The following is a 21,523-nucleotide window of genomic DNA, read 5'->3' as shown; positions in this document are numbered from 1 at the left end:
GGTGCAATCATCTTAACATGAATCTTGTATTTTTACAGATATGTTAGAAATAATCTTTTTTTTTATTTTATTTTTGTGTAGAAGAATTGGGGTATAGGCCAGGTGTGTGGGGTGAGAGGATTCACTAGAGACAGAGTGGGGAGCAGAACAGGTGGATTTACTGAAATACACTGCTGAGGAGAGCAGCAGGCAAGACAGGATAGGTCTGCTATGCCACGTGTGTAACCTCCCTAGCCAGGATGGAACTCAGACCTTAGCTGTATAGCACTAGGACTTAACCCATAGGCCACGAGGGAGGCCCATGAAATAAATAATCTTGCTTGGGCTTTGGAAATGTTTTTACCTTGAGTTGTGAGCTGCCCTTCTTGAGCCTGTACACAACGAAGTTCTTCAATGGTTTCCTTCAGAGAATCCCTTTCTGTTCTTAACCTCTGGAGGCACATTAAAAACAAAGAACATTTAGCTTCAAGTTTTAATAGCTTACTCACCAGTGAAGTTTGTCTTTCCTAATAGAACAATAAACAGCACAGAACATGGACATATTTTAACTTTTGATATTCTATAGAAAGATCACAGAGGGAAGAGACTGTATTATTTTTGTTCCCATTTAACAATACAGAGTATCTACTATGAGCAAGGCAATATGATGTCTATTGTTAACACAAAACAAACTATCTACTCCACCTTTAACAATAAGTACTTTCTCACTTAAATAACATTCTTTTCATTAAACATAAGAGATCAAACAATAAAGATGTTAAATATTCATAAATCTTGACAAAGTAAAAATATTTTGAAAGATTCAAAGTATACTAAACAACAAAAAGAAACTGTTTTCTATATTAATCATACAGAAAATAGAAAAGTGACAAATTTATAGAAAGTTACAACCAGCAATGTAAAAGAAGCAAAGTTGTAGAAAAGATATGTTAATGTAAAAGAAATTAGTGTAGAAGTGAAAACTTTTTTTTAATCTTTTATTTTAGGTCTATTTCTGAAACACAAATGTAAATTTATAATATAAACAGTATCTCTAAATTTTTAATTTATAAATAGAAGGGCTTAATGCAACATGAATTATATATCACGAATTAAAACATCAACTAAATATCATTATCTTAATTTTAGCAGTGCTCAAAAAACCAAAATGCCTAATATATGTATACTCACATCCTTTTCTTTTTGAAGACTGTCAACTTTTTCTTTTAGCCGCTTATATTCAAAATCTAATTTATCTGCTTTCTTTGATTCTTCAGATAATCTATTTTGTAGTTCTACTACCTAATACAGAAAGGTATCATTAATTTTTAAAATTTGAAACGTTAGAAAAAGAACATCATTTCCTTCTAAAAGTCTACAAAAACTATCCTCTACCCAAATACTCAAGAAAATGTATATAATCTAACAGTAAAACCCAATGGAGAGTACTAGGAACAAAAATCTACCTAGACAGTAAGGTTCTTTAACCAGCTCATCCAGAGTAACACTGCTCAAAATTATGAAAGATCCCACATAACTTCTATTTCCTGTAATAGTGAAAGATTACAGGAAATCTTGTAATACTGAAGATCAGGTAGTTTGAGATCCTTTTAATATAAAACAGAAGAAATGCTAAGGGAAATAAAGTACAATTGCATAGCTAAGTTTACAAGAGTTAAGGGAAATCCTCAGAGGCTGAAACAAGATCATGAAGTATCTGTGGAAGTAGAGTGAAGTGTTAATTGCCAATTCCAGCAATCTAGAGCTCTGAATATAATAGGAGACAGGTAATTGTTAAACCATCTTGGGCTCTAAAATGTGGTGAGTAAACAGGGTTAAGAAAAATATCCATCAGCTGGAAAAAATCAGTAAGGCAACTTGTCTGTCTTAAAGTGAGTGCTCTGGGTTTCAAAATGTGTAACTTAAAAATCTTTAACCATGACCTGCAAATATATGGATGTGAGTTTGAATTTTTACCACATGCCTTGCCTGACAAATATGAAGCTAGTAAGTGATTTAAAGTAGTCCTGGTTGGTGATGCTGTGGGAAATATGGCATAAACAAAACACTCACAGAAACAGCCCAGGCTCCCCAGTGCCCCAAAGATAAAGATGAACCAAATAAAGAAGCAAAATCCAAAGTTACAAAGGCCATGAAGAAATAAGCCATCATGAACAATGATTAGCAGAAAAACATTAACAGAAGCAACAAAACAGTAGGATAAGACAGCCAAGGATTTCAGATTGGAGTCCTCAGATATAAAATACCAGGTTTAATACTTCAAGAAAATAAAAAATCTAAATTATGAAATGAATGAGAGACTATTAAAAATAATCAGAGAGGTTTGAAAGGGAAAAACTTGCAGAAACTCATCATTGAAAAAGAAGTGTATCAAACTCCAGATAGTAATATACAGATTTATGTGAAGCAAAGCAAGTCAGAATTATGAAGACAAATGTTGGACATTCACATGGCAGATGATTCCACAAAGCAATGTACTTTAAAAAAACTTGAGGACACTAATATACAAAGTAAGGTTTCTGAGGCTAAGAGGGGGAGAGGAGTAATATAAAGCCAAAGGGGTAGAGGGGCCTCCCTGGTGGCGCAGCGGTTAAGTGCTGGGTTGCGAAGCTGCCTGCAGCCCCCGATGCTGGTTCGATCCCTGGCTGCTCTCCTGCCACCGGGGGAGGGTCCCACATGGCTCGCAGACCTCTCCCTTCAGATACACCCTGAAAATACTCAAAATCCAGCCATCCAACTAGACTTATTCTATAGTAAACTGGGGTGGCTGATATTTTTCTTTTTTCACTTATGTGTATTTCCTAATTTTTCTATAATAATTTTTCTATAACAAAAAACAAAAAAGAGCAGATACACTTTGAAAATACACAAAATCCAGCCATCCAACTATACTTATTCTATAGTAAACTGGGGTGGCTGATATTTTTCTTTTTTCACTTACGTGTATTTCCTAATTTTTCTATAATAACATGTTAAGGAAGAAAATGGCTACAAAACCTAAAGAAGTCCTTATAGAACACTGATAAAATATTTCAAGTATTCTGCATGAAATTAATAAGAAAATGAATCAATGAAATCTATTTAAAGCTGTATTTAGTTGTAGTAAAGAACACACATGCTAATTAAGAAGGAAAAAAGATATGGAGAAGAGACAAAGAAGCTGCTTTCATCTGTATACTGTATGACAACAGAACCTAGAAACATAATTAAGGCAAAATGAGAATTTGGAAAAAGTTGTAATACCAATATATAAAACCCATCTTAATTTACATAAATGAGCAACAAAGAGAAAATGGTATATTTTCTTTTTATATATTTACAAAAACACAAAGAAACTGAGTAAATGTAACAAAATGTGTGCATGGATTTTAGAAGAAAATTTTATAAAATTTAATGGAAATACATTAAAGACCTAAATAAATGGAAAGCTATTATATTCATTGATAGAAACATTCACTGACAGAAAGACGTCAACTCTCTTCAGATTGATGAACAGAGTCAATGATATTTCAATTCTCAAAGGTTCAGAGTTTAAAGAGAAATAAAAGGTCTAAGGGGTAGATGCTTTTGAAAAAGAACAAGGTATAAGTATCACTAGCACCAAACAACATTACTAAAAAAAATCCATAGATAGTAAGTGTGGTATTACTGTAAGAATAGACAAATCAATGAAACAGAAAAGTGTGCCCAGAAACAAACCCACGTATAACACAGAAACTTTAGATATATGATAAGGGAGAATTGCAGATCATTAAAAGAGAGACTATTAAAAGGTACTAGGACAACTAGATGTCCACACAGACAAAGTATCAAGTAGATCCTCATCTCACACCTATACAAAATCAGTTCCCTGTGGATTCAAGATGGAGATGTGTAAAACAAGCTTTAATTCTTTGTAAAGATAACATTCTTATGTAGGAAAATATTTCTTAAATTAGACATAAAAAGCACATGTCAAGAAGATATTTAAAGGCCTCCTTGGTGGCGCAAGGGTTAAGATGCAACCTATGAGGCTGTCTGCAGCCTCTACAGCATGAGTTCGATCCCCTGGTTGGCCAGGGAGCAACCCACATGGTGCAGCAGACCTCTCCTGACTCGCCCGCTGCTCCTCTCAGCAGTGTATTTCAGTCAATCTATCTGTTCTGTTCCCCACTCTGTCTCTGGTGAATCCTCTCACCACCTCTCCCCACGCTCCGCATCTCTAGCCCCCCACACCTCTGGCCTGTACCTCAGCTCTTGTATGCATAAATAAAATAAATCTTTGAAAAAAAAAAAGAAGATATTTGAAGTTCATTATGTCATACTCTTCAATCTCAAAAAAAGTAAAAGGACAGGTCATACACTGGCAAGAAATAAATGCAACATACATAAAAGACAAAAGATTAGTATCAAGAATATATAAAGAATTTTTGAAAATCATTAAGGAAAATAATATAATTTTTAAAATGAATGAAAGATAAAAATAGGCAATTCACAAAAGAAAATATATTTGTATTAGGGTAATATAAGGTATAATCATTAGAAGACACCATTTCACATCCATTCAAATAAATGCATGAAAATTTCATAAATATATGGAATTTCTTCCTCAGAGTATTTTTATTTAATTAGATGCTGCTATATTGTTTTCCAAAGTGAATTTGTATGAATTGCTATTGTTCTTCTACATCATCACCAACACAGAGTGTTGTCAAACTTGGTGGCATCTCTTACAATATAAAAAAATTGTTGAAATATTCTATACAATTCCTTCAACAGGAAAATGCATAAACTGTGGGATGGTAACTCAGTAAGTAGTACAAATGAATGGAATAAAGTTATAACTAATATATCTCACAAATATACTACTAAACAAAGTAAATTATAGAAGGGAACTTTCACTCCATAACTTTCACTTTATTTTATTTATTTTTTTATTTAAATTTTATTTTTATATTCACCATACAATTACAACCCCCTTATTTTGACCCCAATCCCTCCTTTCATAACTTTCACTTTATATAAAGTTTTGAAACATGTCCAAAATGTTATAAAGTGTTAGGGATAGACACATGTATATAAAAAGAATAAAGAGGAACATGGTAATGAAAAAAAAAACCCAGCATAATGGTTATTGTAATGAGGAAGGGAAGAATATATTTTATTTCTTAAGCATGGATACTTATTATATATATTTTTTAAAGGTTCTATTTATTCATCTTTGCAAAGAAGAACTGGTGTCCAGGCCATAAGTGTGAGGGGTGAAAGGATTCACCAGAGACAGAGTGGGGAACAGAACAGATGGATTTACTGAAGTACACTGCTAAGGAGAGCAGTGTAAGACAGGAGAGGTCCGCTGTGCCATATGTGGGTTAGCTCCCTGGGTGGGGACTGAACTCAAGCTGTAGTGGTGATAGCGCTGAGACTTAATCCCTTGGCCGCCAGAGAAGTCCCTATATTATTCTTTTACTTTTGTGAATTTCTTAAGTATTACATAACAAGTTAATAAATAAAAAACAATAAAAGGGTCTGCTAAGAGACCAACTAATAACCTTTTTAAGCCAGAAAGAAAAAGAATGGTCTCACTCATAGCAGGAATTTAGAAAACCTAAATAAGGGACCAGGAAAAAGACTAATTACAATAAAGTAAAAATCTAAATCAACCAGCAGCTATAAACCAGGGACACACTACGGGGAGGGCGGAAGGGGGAGTAGGAGAGATTACGGTCAAAATAAGGGGGGTGGGAATTGTATGGGACTATAACCAAAATGAAAATGCATACATCGCACAAAAATGAAAAATGATGTAAAAATAAAATGATGTAAAAATATATAAAATAAAAACAAAACAAAACAAAACAAAAAGATAAGAACTTTACTTTTTATAAAGAAAAAACCAGAATACTATAAAACAAAAGTCCATAATTTTGGGTAAGCCATGGTATTATAGTTCTAGAAAATGTCATTAAGAAACTTTGTCACTACTCTTTTACCTGTCTCTTATATGTCTCAAGTTGACTTCGGGCTGCATTGGCTTTTCTTAACTCTTCCTCTAGACTGACAGTGTTCTGCATATACATAGTATTCTTCTCTTCTAAGAGTTTAACCTGCCGCCTCAAATCACCAAGGTCTTCTAGCTTCTTTTTATATGATTCCACTTGACCTTCTAGTTTTGACACTTTATCAGAAGAATGTCTAGAAATAAGACAGGAAATCAGAAATTAGAAACACATCCACAGTTGTGAAAGCTATTTCAGACAGTGCTAAACCAAGAAGAATTGCCAGGAAACCACACATTTTAATGAAATTATAAGACCAAAGGTGATTCCAGATTAATTTTGTGCTCAGCTTAAAAAAATTACCAAAATTACAGCAATACGTACAATGGAGAACATTATACAAGGAAAGCAAGTACAACAAAGTAGTCAGTAGAACCACATGTAGCAGAAAAGCAAAAATTGTGCAGAGTCCAAATGATCTGACAATTAGAACGTTATCTAGGAACAGCTGTTTCAGTGAAGCAGTGGGGGCAGGTGATGGCAATTTTAGGGCGTTGAGGAAAGAATGCAAATATTACCTTGTGTAATCTAAATTTGTTTTGGAGGGAAGGAGAGTTCGTGAGTCTCTTTGTAAGATGACAGAGCCTTAAAAATATAAATAAAAGCTAAGGAGGGAGATTCAAAATGGGAAAAGCAATGATAAGAGATGTTAACACTGTCCCTGTGTAGGCAAGAAGGGTTGAAACCCAGAACACTGAAGAAGGAATCCGCAGTGGACAGAAGAGCAGGAAGTCTAGAAGAGCAAAAAAGAAAAGATGGGAAGTTAGGAGATACAGGAGATATGGCCAAGAAGCGTTCTACAGTTCATGGCCTCTTTCCTTGATGCAGGAGGAGACAAGATCACTCTCTGAGCCTAAGCTGGCAGAGGTGTGGTGCAGTGTGCATTCAGGTGAGAAGGTCGTGGAAGTGTGTAACAGCTCTCAAAGGAAAGGCAGACATAGCTACTTACTGAGGTGCAGCAGGATGGTGGACCTCAGTAAGAACCCAGTGAAAAGTAAAGATCATCAATGTGCAAAGAGAACAAAACTTCAGCCTTATGTGATTTTCTCAGTATTGAAGAGTAAACATCTAAAATGCAGAAGGTTGGAATGATGCAACTGAAGACAGGAAACTATGTAAGTGCAGTGGTGGAAGAACAAGGGGGCAGGAGTAAGGTGCCTGGGGAGAAAAGAGTGGAGATAAGATAGAAGGACTCAGCAGTGCAGCCACATGGGGCTGTGACAGCAGCTGAAACACAGGAAGACCAAGTGACAAGAGAAATCAAAATTTTGAAATGGAAGTGGTAAGAAAAAAGTTCCAGAACTGAGTATAAAGTAATGATCACAGATGAATTTCTATTTAACAGATATCTACAAAACAGCTGCCAAACATGACATCAGGTGTTTACAAATATACATTCACTTCCTCCCAATCAGAGGTGGGTGTGTGCACTGTTCACAGATGACAAACAATTAATAAAGATTAAATAAATGATAACACTGAACTCTGAACCTAGGCAGTCTGCCTCCTGGATACCCTGTGATAGTCAGGGTCCCAGAATCTCTAATTTGGTGGGAATGACAGGGCTGAGATCCTACAGAGCAGGGAGGACAACCTACCTGAGAACATCTATTTCATCTTTGAGGGACTGGGCTTCATTTGCTAGAGTGGTCAGCTCCTCGTTCTGCTGCCGAAGCTCAGAGAGCTCCTTCTCTAGCTCCTCACATCGTATGCGGTAGTCGTCCTTGGCTGCCTCCAGTCTGTCCCCAAACAAAACAGACCGAGAGGCTGAGAGATGATTTACTGTACAGTAATTTTCTTTAGTATAGTATAAGGAGGGCCTCCCTGATGGCACAAGGGGTTAAACACCGCACCATGAAGCAATCCATAGCCTCTGCAGCATGAGTTTGATCCCCAGCCAGCCAGGGATCCACATGGCGAAGCAGACCTCTCCTGACTTGCCCGCTGCTCCCCTCAGCAGTGCATTTCAGTCAGTTTGCCTGTTCTGCTCCCCACTCTGTCTCTGGTAAATCCCCTCACCTCCCGCATCTCTGGCCTATACCCCAGCCCTTGTATGCATAAATAAATCTTAAAAAAAAAAAAAAAAGAATAGTACAAGGAAATTAAAAAACATGAGAATGATGAACTCTCTTGAATTTGTTCCCTACTTTTATGACTTTTTTTTAACGATTCATTTTTATTCATGCATACAAGAAATAGGATGTAGGCCAGAGGTGTGGCGGGGTGAGAAGATTCACCAGAGACAGAATGGGGAGCAGAAGAAGTGGATCCATTGAAATACACTGCTGAGGGGAGCAGTGGGTGAGTCAGGAGAGGTCTGCTGCATCATGCTGGTTAGCTCCCTTGCTGGGGATAGAAACTCAGGTCAGGACACTGCAGTGGTGATAGCATGAGAACACTGAGACTTAAGCCCTTATGCCACCAGGGAGGCCCCTTTTGTGACTATTTGCTGTTATTTCCAAGTCTTAATATCTTCAAAATAGATTCCAGTTTAAGTTTGATGATTTGATTAAGGAGACCTCTCCATTAAGAAAGCATATTGTCTCTTTTGTAATTAACAAGTATTCTATCCGATTTAAACCTTAAAAGCCTAAAAGCCATAAATACTTAAAGAGAAACCAATGGTACAATGTCATAATAAAAATGAGCCAGAAGCAATATATTTAACTACAAAGAAGAGTATAAAATACTGTATAGTATTGATAAAACATGTGGATTGTTAAAATACTTAAAAATACTGCAATATGTATTTTGGAATAAAGACATTAGACAGTATTTCTTTTATAGTGAAAATATAGGACAATTCTAAATACCAGTTCCTGTAAACTACACTTAAGAAACTTACTAGAATATAGAAGCACAAGGGTTAAGAAATACTTTGGTCTTACCACCCACCCACAGAAAGTCAAGACACAGATAAAGAGTTTTTAAACTCTTTGCTACTGGGATCACTGCAAACTCTTAAAATTACTGAGATTCAAAACTTCTTTTTACTACAGCTTCTATGTATTGATATTTATGTATTATAAATTATAACAAAATAGTCTAAATATATTTACTTAATTGAAAATAAAAGTAATAACCTCATGTTTACACATTATATGAAAAGTAACTATTTTTTAAAACAAGAAACTGAAGAGTGGCAATATTTTATATCTTTTATGATTTAAATATCTGGTTTAATAGAAGACTGCTGGGTTCTCATGTTTTCTCCATTCATCTGTTGTGACATGTAAAATGACTGAAGTATAATGAAGAAAACCCAGCATTGCACAGATATGCATATGGAAAAAGAAAGAGTCTTCAAGACGCTGATAGACAGTTTCAGAGTTACAGTTTTAACACAGGAAATTTAAGGTTAGCTAGGAAACAAGTCATAACAGGTTTTATAGTAAATCATAAAATATTTTTATCATACTGCTACTCATATCAGCGTCATAGTCCTGTTTTGACTTACAAGACATCAAATTTTTCTTTTTCTTCTTTTCCACTCCACTATCCAATTGCCAAAGGGCCTTTTCTTCCTTTTTGCCTTTTCCTTTCCCAGAATATGTATTTAGAAGACTGTCTTTTAAATCACCTTACCCTTTAAATAAACCTCTGTTTATAATTCATGCACCAGGCTTTGGTTTCATGTCTCTTTAAAGACTGCACCTGGAAAGGGATAAGTCTCTTTAACTTCAGTCCCTGTATCTTTTTATGATGCCTGTCCCTTTAAGAAGATCCAATGCAATATGTGGTCTAATCTTCCCTTTTGTCTTAAAAGTAACTTCAGATTTTGAATGAATTTAACCTTTTTTGTAAGTGCTCCAACTCACTCGTCCTCAGTGCATAGTGTTCTTCTATCTTCTTCTATTTATTTCTCCTTCTTCCTTTACTTGGCTCAAACTGCCAGGTAGAATGGGTATAGAGCTATTGCTTGTTTTCTTCCCTTCACTCATAGTTACATTTCAGTTGGAGCATTCAGTATCATGTAAGACTGAGGGTTTAATTTTGATAGAGTTTTTCCTGCATATAGACTTAATTTTATGTTATGTGGGAAAATTTGGGGTAAATTGTTTATTGCACAGTCTCCTTGGTCTGCAGTTACCCAGAATTCCTAACAATATAGTCTTAACTTTAAGTTATCAATTTTTAAAATTTGATTTAAAGTTTTAAAAAAGCGAGAGCTTTTACCTGAATGTTTCTTCTTGGAGCTGTTCTAATTGAGTCTGGAGCTGCAGATGCCTTCTGCCTGCTGGACTATTAGGATCTTCTATAGAATCAGACTGATTAAGTCTTTCCATTAATATCTGATTCTCTGCCAACAGACTGCTCTTCTCCTCCTGCAATGCTGCAACCTGTGAAAATATATAAAGACAGTAGTTACTTCCTCCAATTCTATCATCAGCATAATCATTTGCAAATTACTATTATGAATTAAAGCCTGTTTTTAAAGAAGTACAATACCCTCTAAAAATATTTACAGTATTTTTCAATACTGCACAGAGCAGTATGTAAAACTAAGCAAGAATTCATTATTTAATATCTGAAATTTCACTAAAGAAGATATATACATGGCAACTGAGCACAAAAAGACATTCTCAATTAGTCATTAAAGAAATTCATGTTAAAAGCACAATATTGGAGAATGACATTACCAACATGGTGACAGTGGAGGTTCCTTGCTTCACTCTCTATAGGAACATCTAATAATTAACCAGTGGGATACTTATTGAGAGTCGCATGGCTTGGGGTAAGAGTGAAGCACCGCTTACACCTCAGAAACTAGTACAGATTGTGCCAGAGGAAACACAAAGATAGAAGGTGGATAGAAGGTGAAGGGAAAAATGCTTAGAGGCTGTGGTCTAAGATGGGGAACACAAAAGGCGGGGCTGACAGCCCAGCCTGGGGCCCTATGATGGGGGAGGGGAGGCACATAACCCTGATCAGGAGAAGCCCGTGTGGAGGTCCTGGGAAGCAACACAGAGCCCAGGGTCCCGGTAAAGAGAACAGAGAAGACTCTCTAGGCTGCACGCTGCCCCTTCCGTACCCCTAGGGACTGATACGGACCTCACTTGGATGTACTTAAAAATAAACAAGGACTAGAGTCAAAATAAGGGGGGAGGTGCAATTGTATGGGGAATATAACCAAAACAAAAATGCATACCTTGTGCAAAGATGAAAAAAGATGTAAGAATTATATAAAATAAAATATTTTTTAAAAAATAAACAAAAACAAACTTTTGGACTATGAAAAAATAAAACCATGATGCTATAACAATACACTTTTATTAGAATGGCTAAAATTATAAAGATTTGCTATATCAAGTGTGGGTAAAGATGCAGAGCAGGGCCTCCCTAGTGGCTCAAGGGGTTAAGACACAACCTATGAAGCTATCTGCAGCCACTGCAGCACAAGTTTGATTCCCAGACAGGAAGCTACCCACATGGCACAGCAGACCTCTCTTGACTTGCCCATTGCTCCCCTCAGCAGTGTATTGCAGTAGATCTGCCTGTTCTGTTCCCCACTCTGTCTCTGGTGAATCCTCTCACCCTCCACAGCTCTGGCCTGCACCCCAGTTCTGCTATACATAAATAAATCAATCTTTTTTTTTTTTAAGATTTATTTATGTATTAAGAACCAGAGTACAGACCAGATATGTGGGAGGGTGAGAGGATTCACTAGAGACAGAGCTGGAAACAGAGCAGGTGGTGAGGTGGTGAGGAAATACACTGCTGAGGGGAGCAGTGGGCGAGACAGGAGAGGTCTACCTTGCCATGTGGGTTGCTCCGTGGCCGGCGGGGATCAAACCGGCACTGAAGAGGCTACTGACAGCTTCACGGCATTGCGCTCAACCGCCTGCACCACCAGGGAGGCCCAATAAATAAATCTTTTTAAAAAAAAAAAAAAAGATGCAGAACAAATGAACTTTCATATACTTCTGGGAAGAATGTAAAAGGAAAAGAGTTTAGCATTTTCCTAAATGAAACAGGCAACAACCACATGACCCATCAAACCTACTCTTAGGTATTAGAGGAAAGCATATATCCACATAGATTTACAAAGCAGCCTCGTAACAGAGAAAACCCAGAAATAACACAAACACTCATCAACAAGCTAATGGATAAATACACTATAGCATATACATGCAACAGAATATTATTTGGCTCTAAAACAGAATTAACTACTGATATTGACAGCAGGAATGAATCTCAAAATAATGAAAAAAGCCATACAAAAAAAAGAAGCCAACTCTGAATGACTCCTTTTGTATACAATTCCAGAAGATACAAGCTACAGTGACAGAAAGCAGAGTTCAGGGATTACAAAGAGGCATGAAGAAACTTTTGAGGGTGATGAATTCATTAAACTGATTGTGGTGATGGTTTGTCAGGTTTGTATATAAGTCAACAGACATCAAAACTGTATACTTTAAATAGCAGTTATCTATTGTAAGTGGATTCTATCTCAATAAATCTGTAAAAACAAAAGTTGGCTGCCATTTCTAATACTTTCTCCTATACCTCCTCTTCTCTGAACTCATTTTAATTAGGCTATTGGCCCTATCATCCCACTAAACTGGTCATGAGCATTACTGCTGACCTCAAGGTTACTACTACCTATTAATGACATTGGGCACAGCTGATCATATCTTCCTTCTTGAATTTTCTTCACTTGGCCTCCAGGATACCTTACTCCTGCTTTCTGTATAAACTCACTGGTCTTATTTCTTTTTCATTAATTCCCCTGCCACTGAGGTATCCTACAACTTTCCTTTTCTAATACAGTGACAGTTTCCAGTGTCATGGCCGTAAACAACATATCACTGGCAACTCACACATTTCTATTTCTAGTCTGGCACCTTGGACTAGATAGTATTTCCATTTGGATGTCTAATAGGCATCTCAAATTTAAATTGTCCACGTGGAATTCTTAATTAACCCCCACCCCCATTCCTCCTCCTGACACGAGTCCTTCTCATATCAGCAAAAGGTAACTCTATCCTTTCAGTTGCTCAACCATAATCCTTAAATTTTCTCCATCACACCCATATCCAGTCTGTCAGCAAAATATCACTGGCTCTGTCTTCAAACATATTTTGACCACTTCTAACAATTCTATAGTCTAATCAAGTGAACTTAATTTTTTGCCTAGATTATTATAATCATCTCTTAGTCTCCCTGATTTTTGGTCCTTGTCTGTCTTTAGTCTGTTCTCCACACAGCAAACACAATAATCCATTAAAACAAAACTCAGATTATATGACTTTGCTCAAAACCCTCCCAGGGTTCCTCATTTACTCAAAGAATTCACAAAAGCTCATAAGGCTTCTCCACACTCATTTCCTCCTCCCATCCTCCCATGCTCCCTTCCATTCCTAATACCCTCTCTTCTTGCTTTTCCTTGAATACACCAGTTCTATTTTCACCTCAGATCATTTATAATTAGCCTATAATGCTCATCACTGAAAATCTGGGAGGCTTGCTTCTCTAACTTCTTTAGGATCTAACAAAATGTCTTCTCTGGTGACTACCCAATTTAAAACTAGTTCTTCCCATATCTCTATTCCCATATCTCTAGTCTACCTGCCAAAACAGGCATTGCTATAGTTTTCTAGGTGCAGGGTTACAGTGGTGAACAAATGAGAGAAAGCTCCTATCCCTGCATTATTTTGTTTATGGTCTCTTTTACTAGAATATAGTAGAATATAAGCACCTTCAGGGCAGGGATATTTTATCTATTTTTGTCTTTTTCCTGCCATTTTCACTGTCTCTACCACAGCTAGAATAGTGGATGGTACATAGTAGGTGCTCAGTGAACGCTGAATAAATAAATGAAACTGAAATGCCAGTTCAATATTTTGTCAGATTTCCATAAATGCATGATTTTTTTTCCCTCAGAAAAAAGCTCTACTGGTTTATTTCATTAATTTCTGCTCTTCCATTTTTCTTTAAAATATTTAGGCTTTAAAATTTAAATTTTGAAATATTTCTTTGCTACTTGTATCTACTAGTTTAATCGTATTTTGGCCCCAAAGCATAGTCTATAAGACAGATTCTTTGAATTTTACAAAGATTTGTTTTATACCTGGATTGTGATCACTTTATACTTTAAATACTAAATACTTTAAAAACTTTAATACTAACTTAATAGACTGGCAAATGTTGCTAAAAGTTTAATTCACTATATTGGACAGATGTCCATTTCATAGAGAAAAAGGAGACTAATTTCAAAAATGCATGAATGAGATATATGTAAGGAAAAGAAAAATCAAACAAGGCAAAAGGCTTACAAGGAAAAGCAGAAGGTTTTGCTGAGTTTTTCCATTCTTAACAGACAACTAGCTTTAGCTTCCTAATTTTATTTTTGGCTGTACTTTACATCTGTAATGTTATACACCACCATTTCTTGATTATTTAACTTCAGAAACTACCTAGTGACTGTTTCCTCTGACATGTTAAATTATAACAACTTATGTCATCCCTCCTTTCCACAAATACAGTTCTATCACCATTCTTGCTTCCTTCAGTGGCCACTGTGCAATTTTAAACATCTAATCGCTGACTCATTTCACTTAGTCATCTGCCCATTCCCTCATTTAAATATTCGCTGCATGCCTCTGACAAGATAGGCATTGCTACAGTTTTCTAGGTTACAGTGGTGAACAAATGAGAGAAAGCTCCTATCCCTGCATTATGTATTCAGAAGAAATCATTGTAAATACATTAAAGACCAAGTATAAACAAGAAAGTAAATTAATTACATATGTGAAACTAGTGAAAAGTGCCATGCAGAGGGTTAAAATAAGAACAACAGGGGAGATGGTCACTTTAGATTGGCTGACCATGGAGAACCTTTCCAGGAAGCCAAATTTAGCAGTTGTAAATCTAAGTGCCCAATACATATTTTATGACAAATACATCAGGTGATTTTGAGCTAAGATTGGATGACAAGATGGAGCCAGGCATGTAATGTCTGTTGCACCACAGAAGTGGTGATTCCCTTCTTGGTAAGATGAGAACATGAGTGACCCTGCCTTTTCCTTCTCTCTCCTGTCTCAATCTCCTTCTCAACCTGTTACCTATACCCTTACTTTCACAGTAATGTTTCTGTATAGGACAATCTAAATATTAAAAACCAATAAAGTTGACATTACTGCATCAAAGATCACATTATTTCTGTGCTTCTAGTAGAAAATATGAACTAGAATATTTTCTAGTAGAAAATATTACCCAGCTTTAATAAGCATCAAAATATAGCCAATTAGGTTTCCTCAGTACCTCTATCACTCTCCTCACCTGCCTGACTTTGAAGTCAATCACAGACAAATAATTTTATTTCTTATTATGTCTTTTTATTTATGAGAAATTTCTTCAACTTTAGCTTCCAATGAATTTTTAAATTTGATGATTCTATTTTTGTTTCTTGATCTGATTTTTCTTTGAAAAACATTTATTGAAATAACTGGTTTATAATGATTTTTTTTCTTTTGAAAATAGCATCTTTTCCCCTTTTGTGTTCCTTATTTTATAGGTGCAACATCTTCATTGAGCATATTAAATGGATTAAAAAGAAAAATCTCTCTTTTTTTAAAGATTTATTTATGCATACAAGAACTGGGGTACAGACCAGAGATGTGGGGTTGAGAGGATCCACCAGAGACAGAGTGGGGAACAGAACAGGCAGATCTACTGAAATACACTGCTGAGCAGAGCAACGGGCCAGACAGGAGAGGTCTGCTGTGCCATGTGGGTAGCTCCATGGCTGGGGATCCAACTCATGCTAGAGTGGCTGCAGATAGCTTCGTAGGTTGTGTCTTAACCCCATGCACCACATGGGAGGCCCCAAAAGAAGAATCTCTTGTCCTAAATTTCTTCATGTTCCTCTAAAGCTAGTTTCCTGGTCATTCTAATTCTCTTCTTTTTTATAATGCAGATTACCCTGACTTTTAAGAATTCATTCACAGCATGGGTAAAAAGGAAGCTATGCATTCAGGGGTTTTATGGCTTATTTACAAGATACCTGCCTTTAAGTAATTGAGAACCCAGAAAGGTGATAATGAAAAGGAACTACCCGGCAATACTGATACTACTCGAATCTCCCTATACTTCTTTGAAAAAGACCCTCTGGTTGGGTGTGCAGTGGGTGACAAGGATAATGGGTATAACTCTTCTATAAAACCTCCAGTTGTAGTCTTATTTCAGCCTTCCTTCACACCTGTGGCCCCTCTGGGGTTCTGCCACAGCAGATCCCTTCCTCCCACCTCCCGCCCCAGGCATTCTGGGATACTGCCATTCTGCACTTCTCCCACTGCCTTTTGGCTGCAGTGGCTGATGAAGGCTGGTGGTGGGGTGTTGCTGACTACAACCAAACCAAATGTTAAGTGTTCAGGAGACTTGTGGGCCAACTGTTAAACTATCAGTAACTTAAAATTGGCCACTGTGAGAAATTTATAGAAACTGGAAAATACTACAAATCAGGGCTTTTTAAAATCTCCTCCAATCCCTCCATGAGCTAGCTTATGAGCACGCCACAAAAACCAAATATGTTGCTATCCATTCTCTTCTTTTTATCCCTCCTTTTTCTCTTCTTGTGGGGTGAATGCAGTTATTTCATTTATGATAAATTTAATGGGGTTGTGGGAAAAAATAAAATCATCTTTGCTTAGTTTGTACTCTTTTAAAGAGAAATCTGATTGCCTTTATTTTCTTTAATTATGGTTGCATTATAGTCAAACTGCACTGAATGGAAGTGCACAGAACAATTTGGTGGTACTTACAGAATTTCCAATAGTTGGTACACAGAACAGACTTCCTACCTGCATATCCAATTCATGGCATCTTTGAGCAATTTCTTCCTTTGCTGACAAAGCTTCGTTTAATTCCTCTGTAGTTTTCTTCAACTGGTTAGAAACAAAGATAATAGAAATTTCAATATAAAGGAGCAAAATTAGTACTTACAAATGTACAATGAGAATTAAAACATTTTCTCTTTCTGAGGGGCAGGGAGAAATCTGAAACACTTCTGCAAGAATCTAAAGGTACTTGTAACATTTAGTTCTACAACTCCTCTTTTCAATATTTTGAATCTGGTTCTTTTCTCTTAAAAGTTAATTAATGTATTAGCTTAAAAAAGAAAAAATTGATTAAAGTAAAATTACATTGGCTTTCCATTTCATGTGACCAAACCTCCATGTAGTATAGGTGTCACAGGGCAACCCAACATAGGTACAAAAAGATGTATTCAAGGCAATAACTTTAAAATCAAACATCAAAGTAAAAGTAGGAGAAATTTTAACTTGAATAAAATTATATCATATCCAAAGATTTCCTGCAACACATGAAGAAACCATGGAGAAGAACTGAGAGAGACAAAGAAAACAAAGAGTTCTGTTCATGCTTTGAAATAGATGTCCCAGAATAGCTGGAACACAGAAACTGACAATGTAACAAACAACATTTGTAATTAAAATTACAAAGCACCTTTTCTGTTAAAACCATAAGAATATGTTGCAGATCTTTGTTGCCTGGTGTATTGAGATATCCTCTCACACTGTTTACTTCTTTACAAAGATGTAACATATCTGCATTATAACTAAATGATAAGATTAAATCCATGTCATTTTGTAGGAATGCATCTATTGTGTTAACGTGGCATGTACAAAGGTGTTACTAATGGAAAAAGAAAAATCATGACTATAAAATAGGAACCACATTAAGTTTTTAAAAACTGACTTAAGTTTTAATAAATTAAAGGAGTTAATGCATTTTATTTAATATAGTTTATTTTAAAGTAGGTTATACAGCAATACTTAAAATACAAATTATAACTTTAATTACAAATGTATAATGTCCATGTTATAAAATGGTACAAGGACTTACACCAATATATTCCATACTCTCCAATCTGAACTGAAACATTCTTTCCATACTCTCCAATCTGAACTGAAACATTCTTTTCACTAATATCTAAATAAATAATTTCCAATCTTCAAAAGGATAAAAATAATGCAAAATTAGATACCTGCCGATCCAGGTCAACATAGGCATCATTTCCAGCAGAGACAGGAGATTCTTTACTCATTAGCTGAAATTAAAATTTAAATGACTGTAACCATGAGGCAAACAGTTGTTATATATAATGATAAACCAACACTACAAACACAATCACCTAGTCACTACAGAATTATAAAAATGAAAATGAAAACACAAATGTTAACTGAACATTTTCTTATACAATGAAGTTTTTCAGTCTGGAAACTTTTTTTTCCACTCTAGAATAATGCCTTCACTTAAAATTACAGGTCTAAATTTTGGTGTTCATTTTCAGTGTAGGCTCACTCATAAGTATCATGTATTACTTACTTGTAACCACTAAAAGTATAAGTCTTTAAGTTAAAAACGTGGCTAAATATTTTAAAGCAGTGACTTTTCAGTGAAATAAGGTAACACTAACAACTATTTCTAAAGAATAGAAGTGGGTAACCTAATTATTAGCCAAAATTAACTGGCAAATGATAACACATACAGGCTGTGTCTCAGCCTTTCTCACTCTTGTGTGGTAAAGAGAGATGATCCAAAGGGTGTGTGAGGGGTCTGGAGAGAAGGGGATAAAGTTTTCACTGTTAGAAATTATCGGGGGCTGACTCAAATGGTCCTGATTTTCTATGGTTCCCTTCTTAAGTGCTATGTGAAGGAGAAAAGAGTGAATGACAATTAGAAATGTGGGCAAACAGATTTATGGTCAACTAATCTTTGACAAAGGAGCAAAGACTATGCATTGGAGCAAAGAAAGTTTGTTCAATAAATGGTGCTGGGAAAACTGGGTCGCTACATGCAAAAGAATGAAGCTTGACCACTACCTCACACCATACACAAAAATCAACTCAAAATGGATTAAAGAACTAGACATAAGACCTGAAACCATAAAATACATAGAAGGAAATATAGGCGAAACACTACGTGATATGCACATCAAAGACATCTTTACAGACACATCACCCAAAGCAGTGATAGTGAAGGCAAAGATAAACAGCTGGGACTACATCAAATTAAAGAGCTTCTGCACAGCAAAAGAGACAATAACAAAAACAAAGAGAAACCCCACCAACTGGGAGAACATTTTTGCACACAACACTAATGATAAAGGACTGATCACAAAAATCTGCAAAGAGCTGATGAGACTCAACACAAACAAAGAAAACAATACAGTCAAAATATGGTCAGAAGAGCTAAAAAGAAACTTCTCTGAAGAAGAAATGCAAATGGCCAACAGGCATATGAAAAAATGTTCAACATCACTTGTAATCAGGGAAATGCAAATCAAAACTACCATGAGATACCATCTCACACCAGTGAGAATGGCACATATTAAAAGAACTAGCAACAACAAATGTTGGCGAGGGTGTGGAGAAAAAGGAACTCTTCTGCACTGTTGGTGGGAGTGCAAACTGGTTCAACCACTATGGAGAGCTGTGTGGAGATTTCTAGACCTACTAAACATAGAGCTTCCATATGATCCAGCAATTCCACTCCTAGGTATTTACCCAAAGGACACAGAAACATCAATTCCAAAGAGCACCTGCACCCCTATGTTTATAGCAGCACTATTTACAATAGATAAGCTTTGGAAACAACCCAAATGCCCAAAAATAGATGACTGGATCAAGAAGATGTGGTACGTATATACCATGGAATATTACTCAGATTCAAAAAAGATAAACACATGCAATTTGCAGCAACATGGATGGCGCTGGAAGGGATCATGCTCAGCGAAATAAGCCAGAAAGAAAAAGAAAAATACCGGATGGTCTCACTCATAGCAGCAATCTAGAAAACTTAAATAAGGGACCAGGAAAATGAATAACTGTAAGAAAGTGAAAATCAAAATCAACAAAAAACTATGAACCAGAGACACTCTATGGGGGGTAGAGGGCGGGAGGGGAGGGATTGGGGTCAAAATAAGGGGGTTGCAATTGTATGGGGAATATAAAAATAAAATTTATTATAAAATAAATAAATAAATAAATAAATAAAAATGAGGACAGAATTAAAAAAAAAAAAACAAATGTGGGCAAATACTGTTGAGAGATCTGGTGACTTCAACCTTCATCACCCTCTCTGGAGAACTAAAATATTATATTCTGCTGTACCCTTTTCTCTTTATCAGTGGTTCTCAAAGAGAGATCCCCAAACCATAAGTATCAGCATTGCCTGGGAACTTGTCAAAAATGAAAATTCTTGGGTACCAGTCCAGATTTACTTAGTTAAGTCCAGCCACCTGTTTAATAAGTCTTCCAGGTGATGCTGATACATACAGAAGTTTGAGAACTACTGCTCTGTATTAATGTAATGAGAAGAGTTGAAAGTCAACTAGCATAATTAGGGGGGCAAAAACTCAGGAAGAGTAAAAATATTTGGTTTTCTCCATAAAGGGCAGGTTTATTAGGAAAAAAGGAAAGAAGATGACACTTGCACAAATAAGCAGGCAGGAGGAGCTGCTTATTGAAACTACCAACAAAAAGACTTTTAATTTTCTTCCAATTGTAAAAATATACATTGTAGAGAAGGTAGAATTCAAAAAAAAATATATAAAGAGAACAAAAGTATTACTTTACTAAATAATATAATTTTGAATATTTAAGAAGCTACCTGTGCCAACCATCAGTCTAGCACAGTTCAAATAAGGAAGACAAATAGTGTACAGTGTGAGAAGGGTTATGATAGAATATTCCAGGAATACATCTAATGCAGAGGTAGGTGGTAGAAGGGAGTGAAAGTATTTTCTTTCAGTCTTTTTCTTTTTCCTTTTATTACCTCTTTTAGTCCTTATAACACAGCAAAACCACTGAATAAAAACCTAGGTCTCCTGCTTTCTGAATGCCATCTACTAAGTCACTCATTCAATTACATGAGTACAGTTAGTTCCCTGACTTCCTTGAGGCTACAAGGCCTAATACCGCTCACTTTCTCCCTGTGTTTTATTCCCACCCATCATTTCTGTATTCACTCTTCTTCACTTTCCTCACACTCTATAATGAACACCACTGGTTTGCTTACTTCCTTTGTCTTCTACAAACATCATCACCTTCCCCTCCCTATTTTAGCTCCCATGGTCTATCATATATATGTGTAATCAATTACCTTCTCTTTCTGCTATGAATTTCATGGCCTATTACTCTGATGACTTTCATCAATAAAATGAATTCTCCTTTTACCCTCAATTCCTTCTTCCTGGCAAAATCTCAAGATTTTAACCCATGATTACTCCAACTCTCTCTCTTTACTGCCATATACTCCGATTATTAAGTACTGAGAGAGTGAAAACACATTTTAAGTCATAACACATAGTTTCCAATCTCAAATGAGCCTTCAAAATTGCCAAAAGGCAATGTTTCCCCAATCAGCAGTCTCTTGATTCCCTTTAGAGATTATCCCAAACCTTTACTATTTCTCAAACCTCATCAACTACACTCTTCATCAGAAAACCTTGCCTCCAGATA

The 21,523-nt window shown here is 36.0% G+C and overlaps 1 protein-coding gene across 4 annotated transcripts in view; it reads right to left on the bottom strand.

Annotated features, from left to right (window-relative positions):
• HOOK3 (hook microtubule tethering protein 3) overlaps positions 1 to 21,523 on the bottom strand; it is a 122,842-nt gene that overhangs the window by 23,656 nt on the left and 77,663 nt on the right. For all 4 annotated transcript variants that reach the window (XM_054700941.1, XM_054700942.1, XM_037526172.2 and 1 more), the window contains 7 exons: positions 18,046 to 18,108; positions 16,841 to 16,924; positions 10,215 to 10,378; positions 7,637 to 7,777; positions 5,973 to 6,174; positions 1,171 to 1,281; positions 344 to 431 (listed from right to left, as the gene is read on the bottom strand). In XM_054700941.1, the coding sequence (XP_054556916.1) occupies positions 344 to 431; positions 1,171 to 1,281; positions 5,973 to 6,174; positions 7,637 to 7,777; positions 10,215 to 10,378; positions 16,841 to 16,924; positions 18,046 to 18,108 (853 nt within the window). The remainder of the gene's footprint in view (positions 1 to 343; positions 432 to 1,170; positions 1,282 to 5,972; positions 6,175 to 7,636; positions 7,778 to 10,214; positions 10,379 to 16,840; positions 16,925 to 18,045; positions 18,109 to 21,523) is intronic.

Source organism: Talpa occidentalis, unplaced genomic scaffold (assembly GCF_014898055.3).
Source record: "Talpa occidentalis isolate TD23 unplaced genomic scaffold, MPIMG_talOcc4v2.1 talOcc4.4, whole genome shotgun sequence".
Classification (NCBI taxonomy): Eukaryota; Metazoa; Chordata; class Mammalia; order Eulipotyphla; family Talpidae; genus Talpa; species Talpa occidentalis.
Note: the sequence above shows the minus strand (reverse complement) of the source record. Positions and strands in the feature narration are given on the sequence as shown.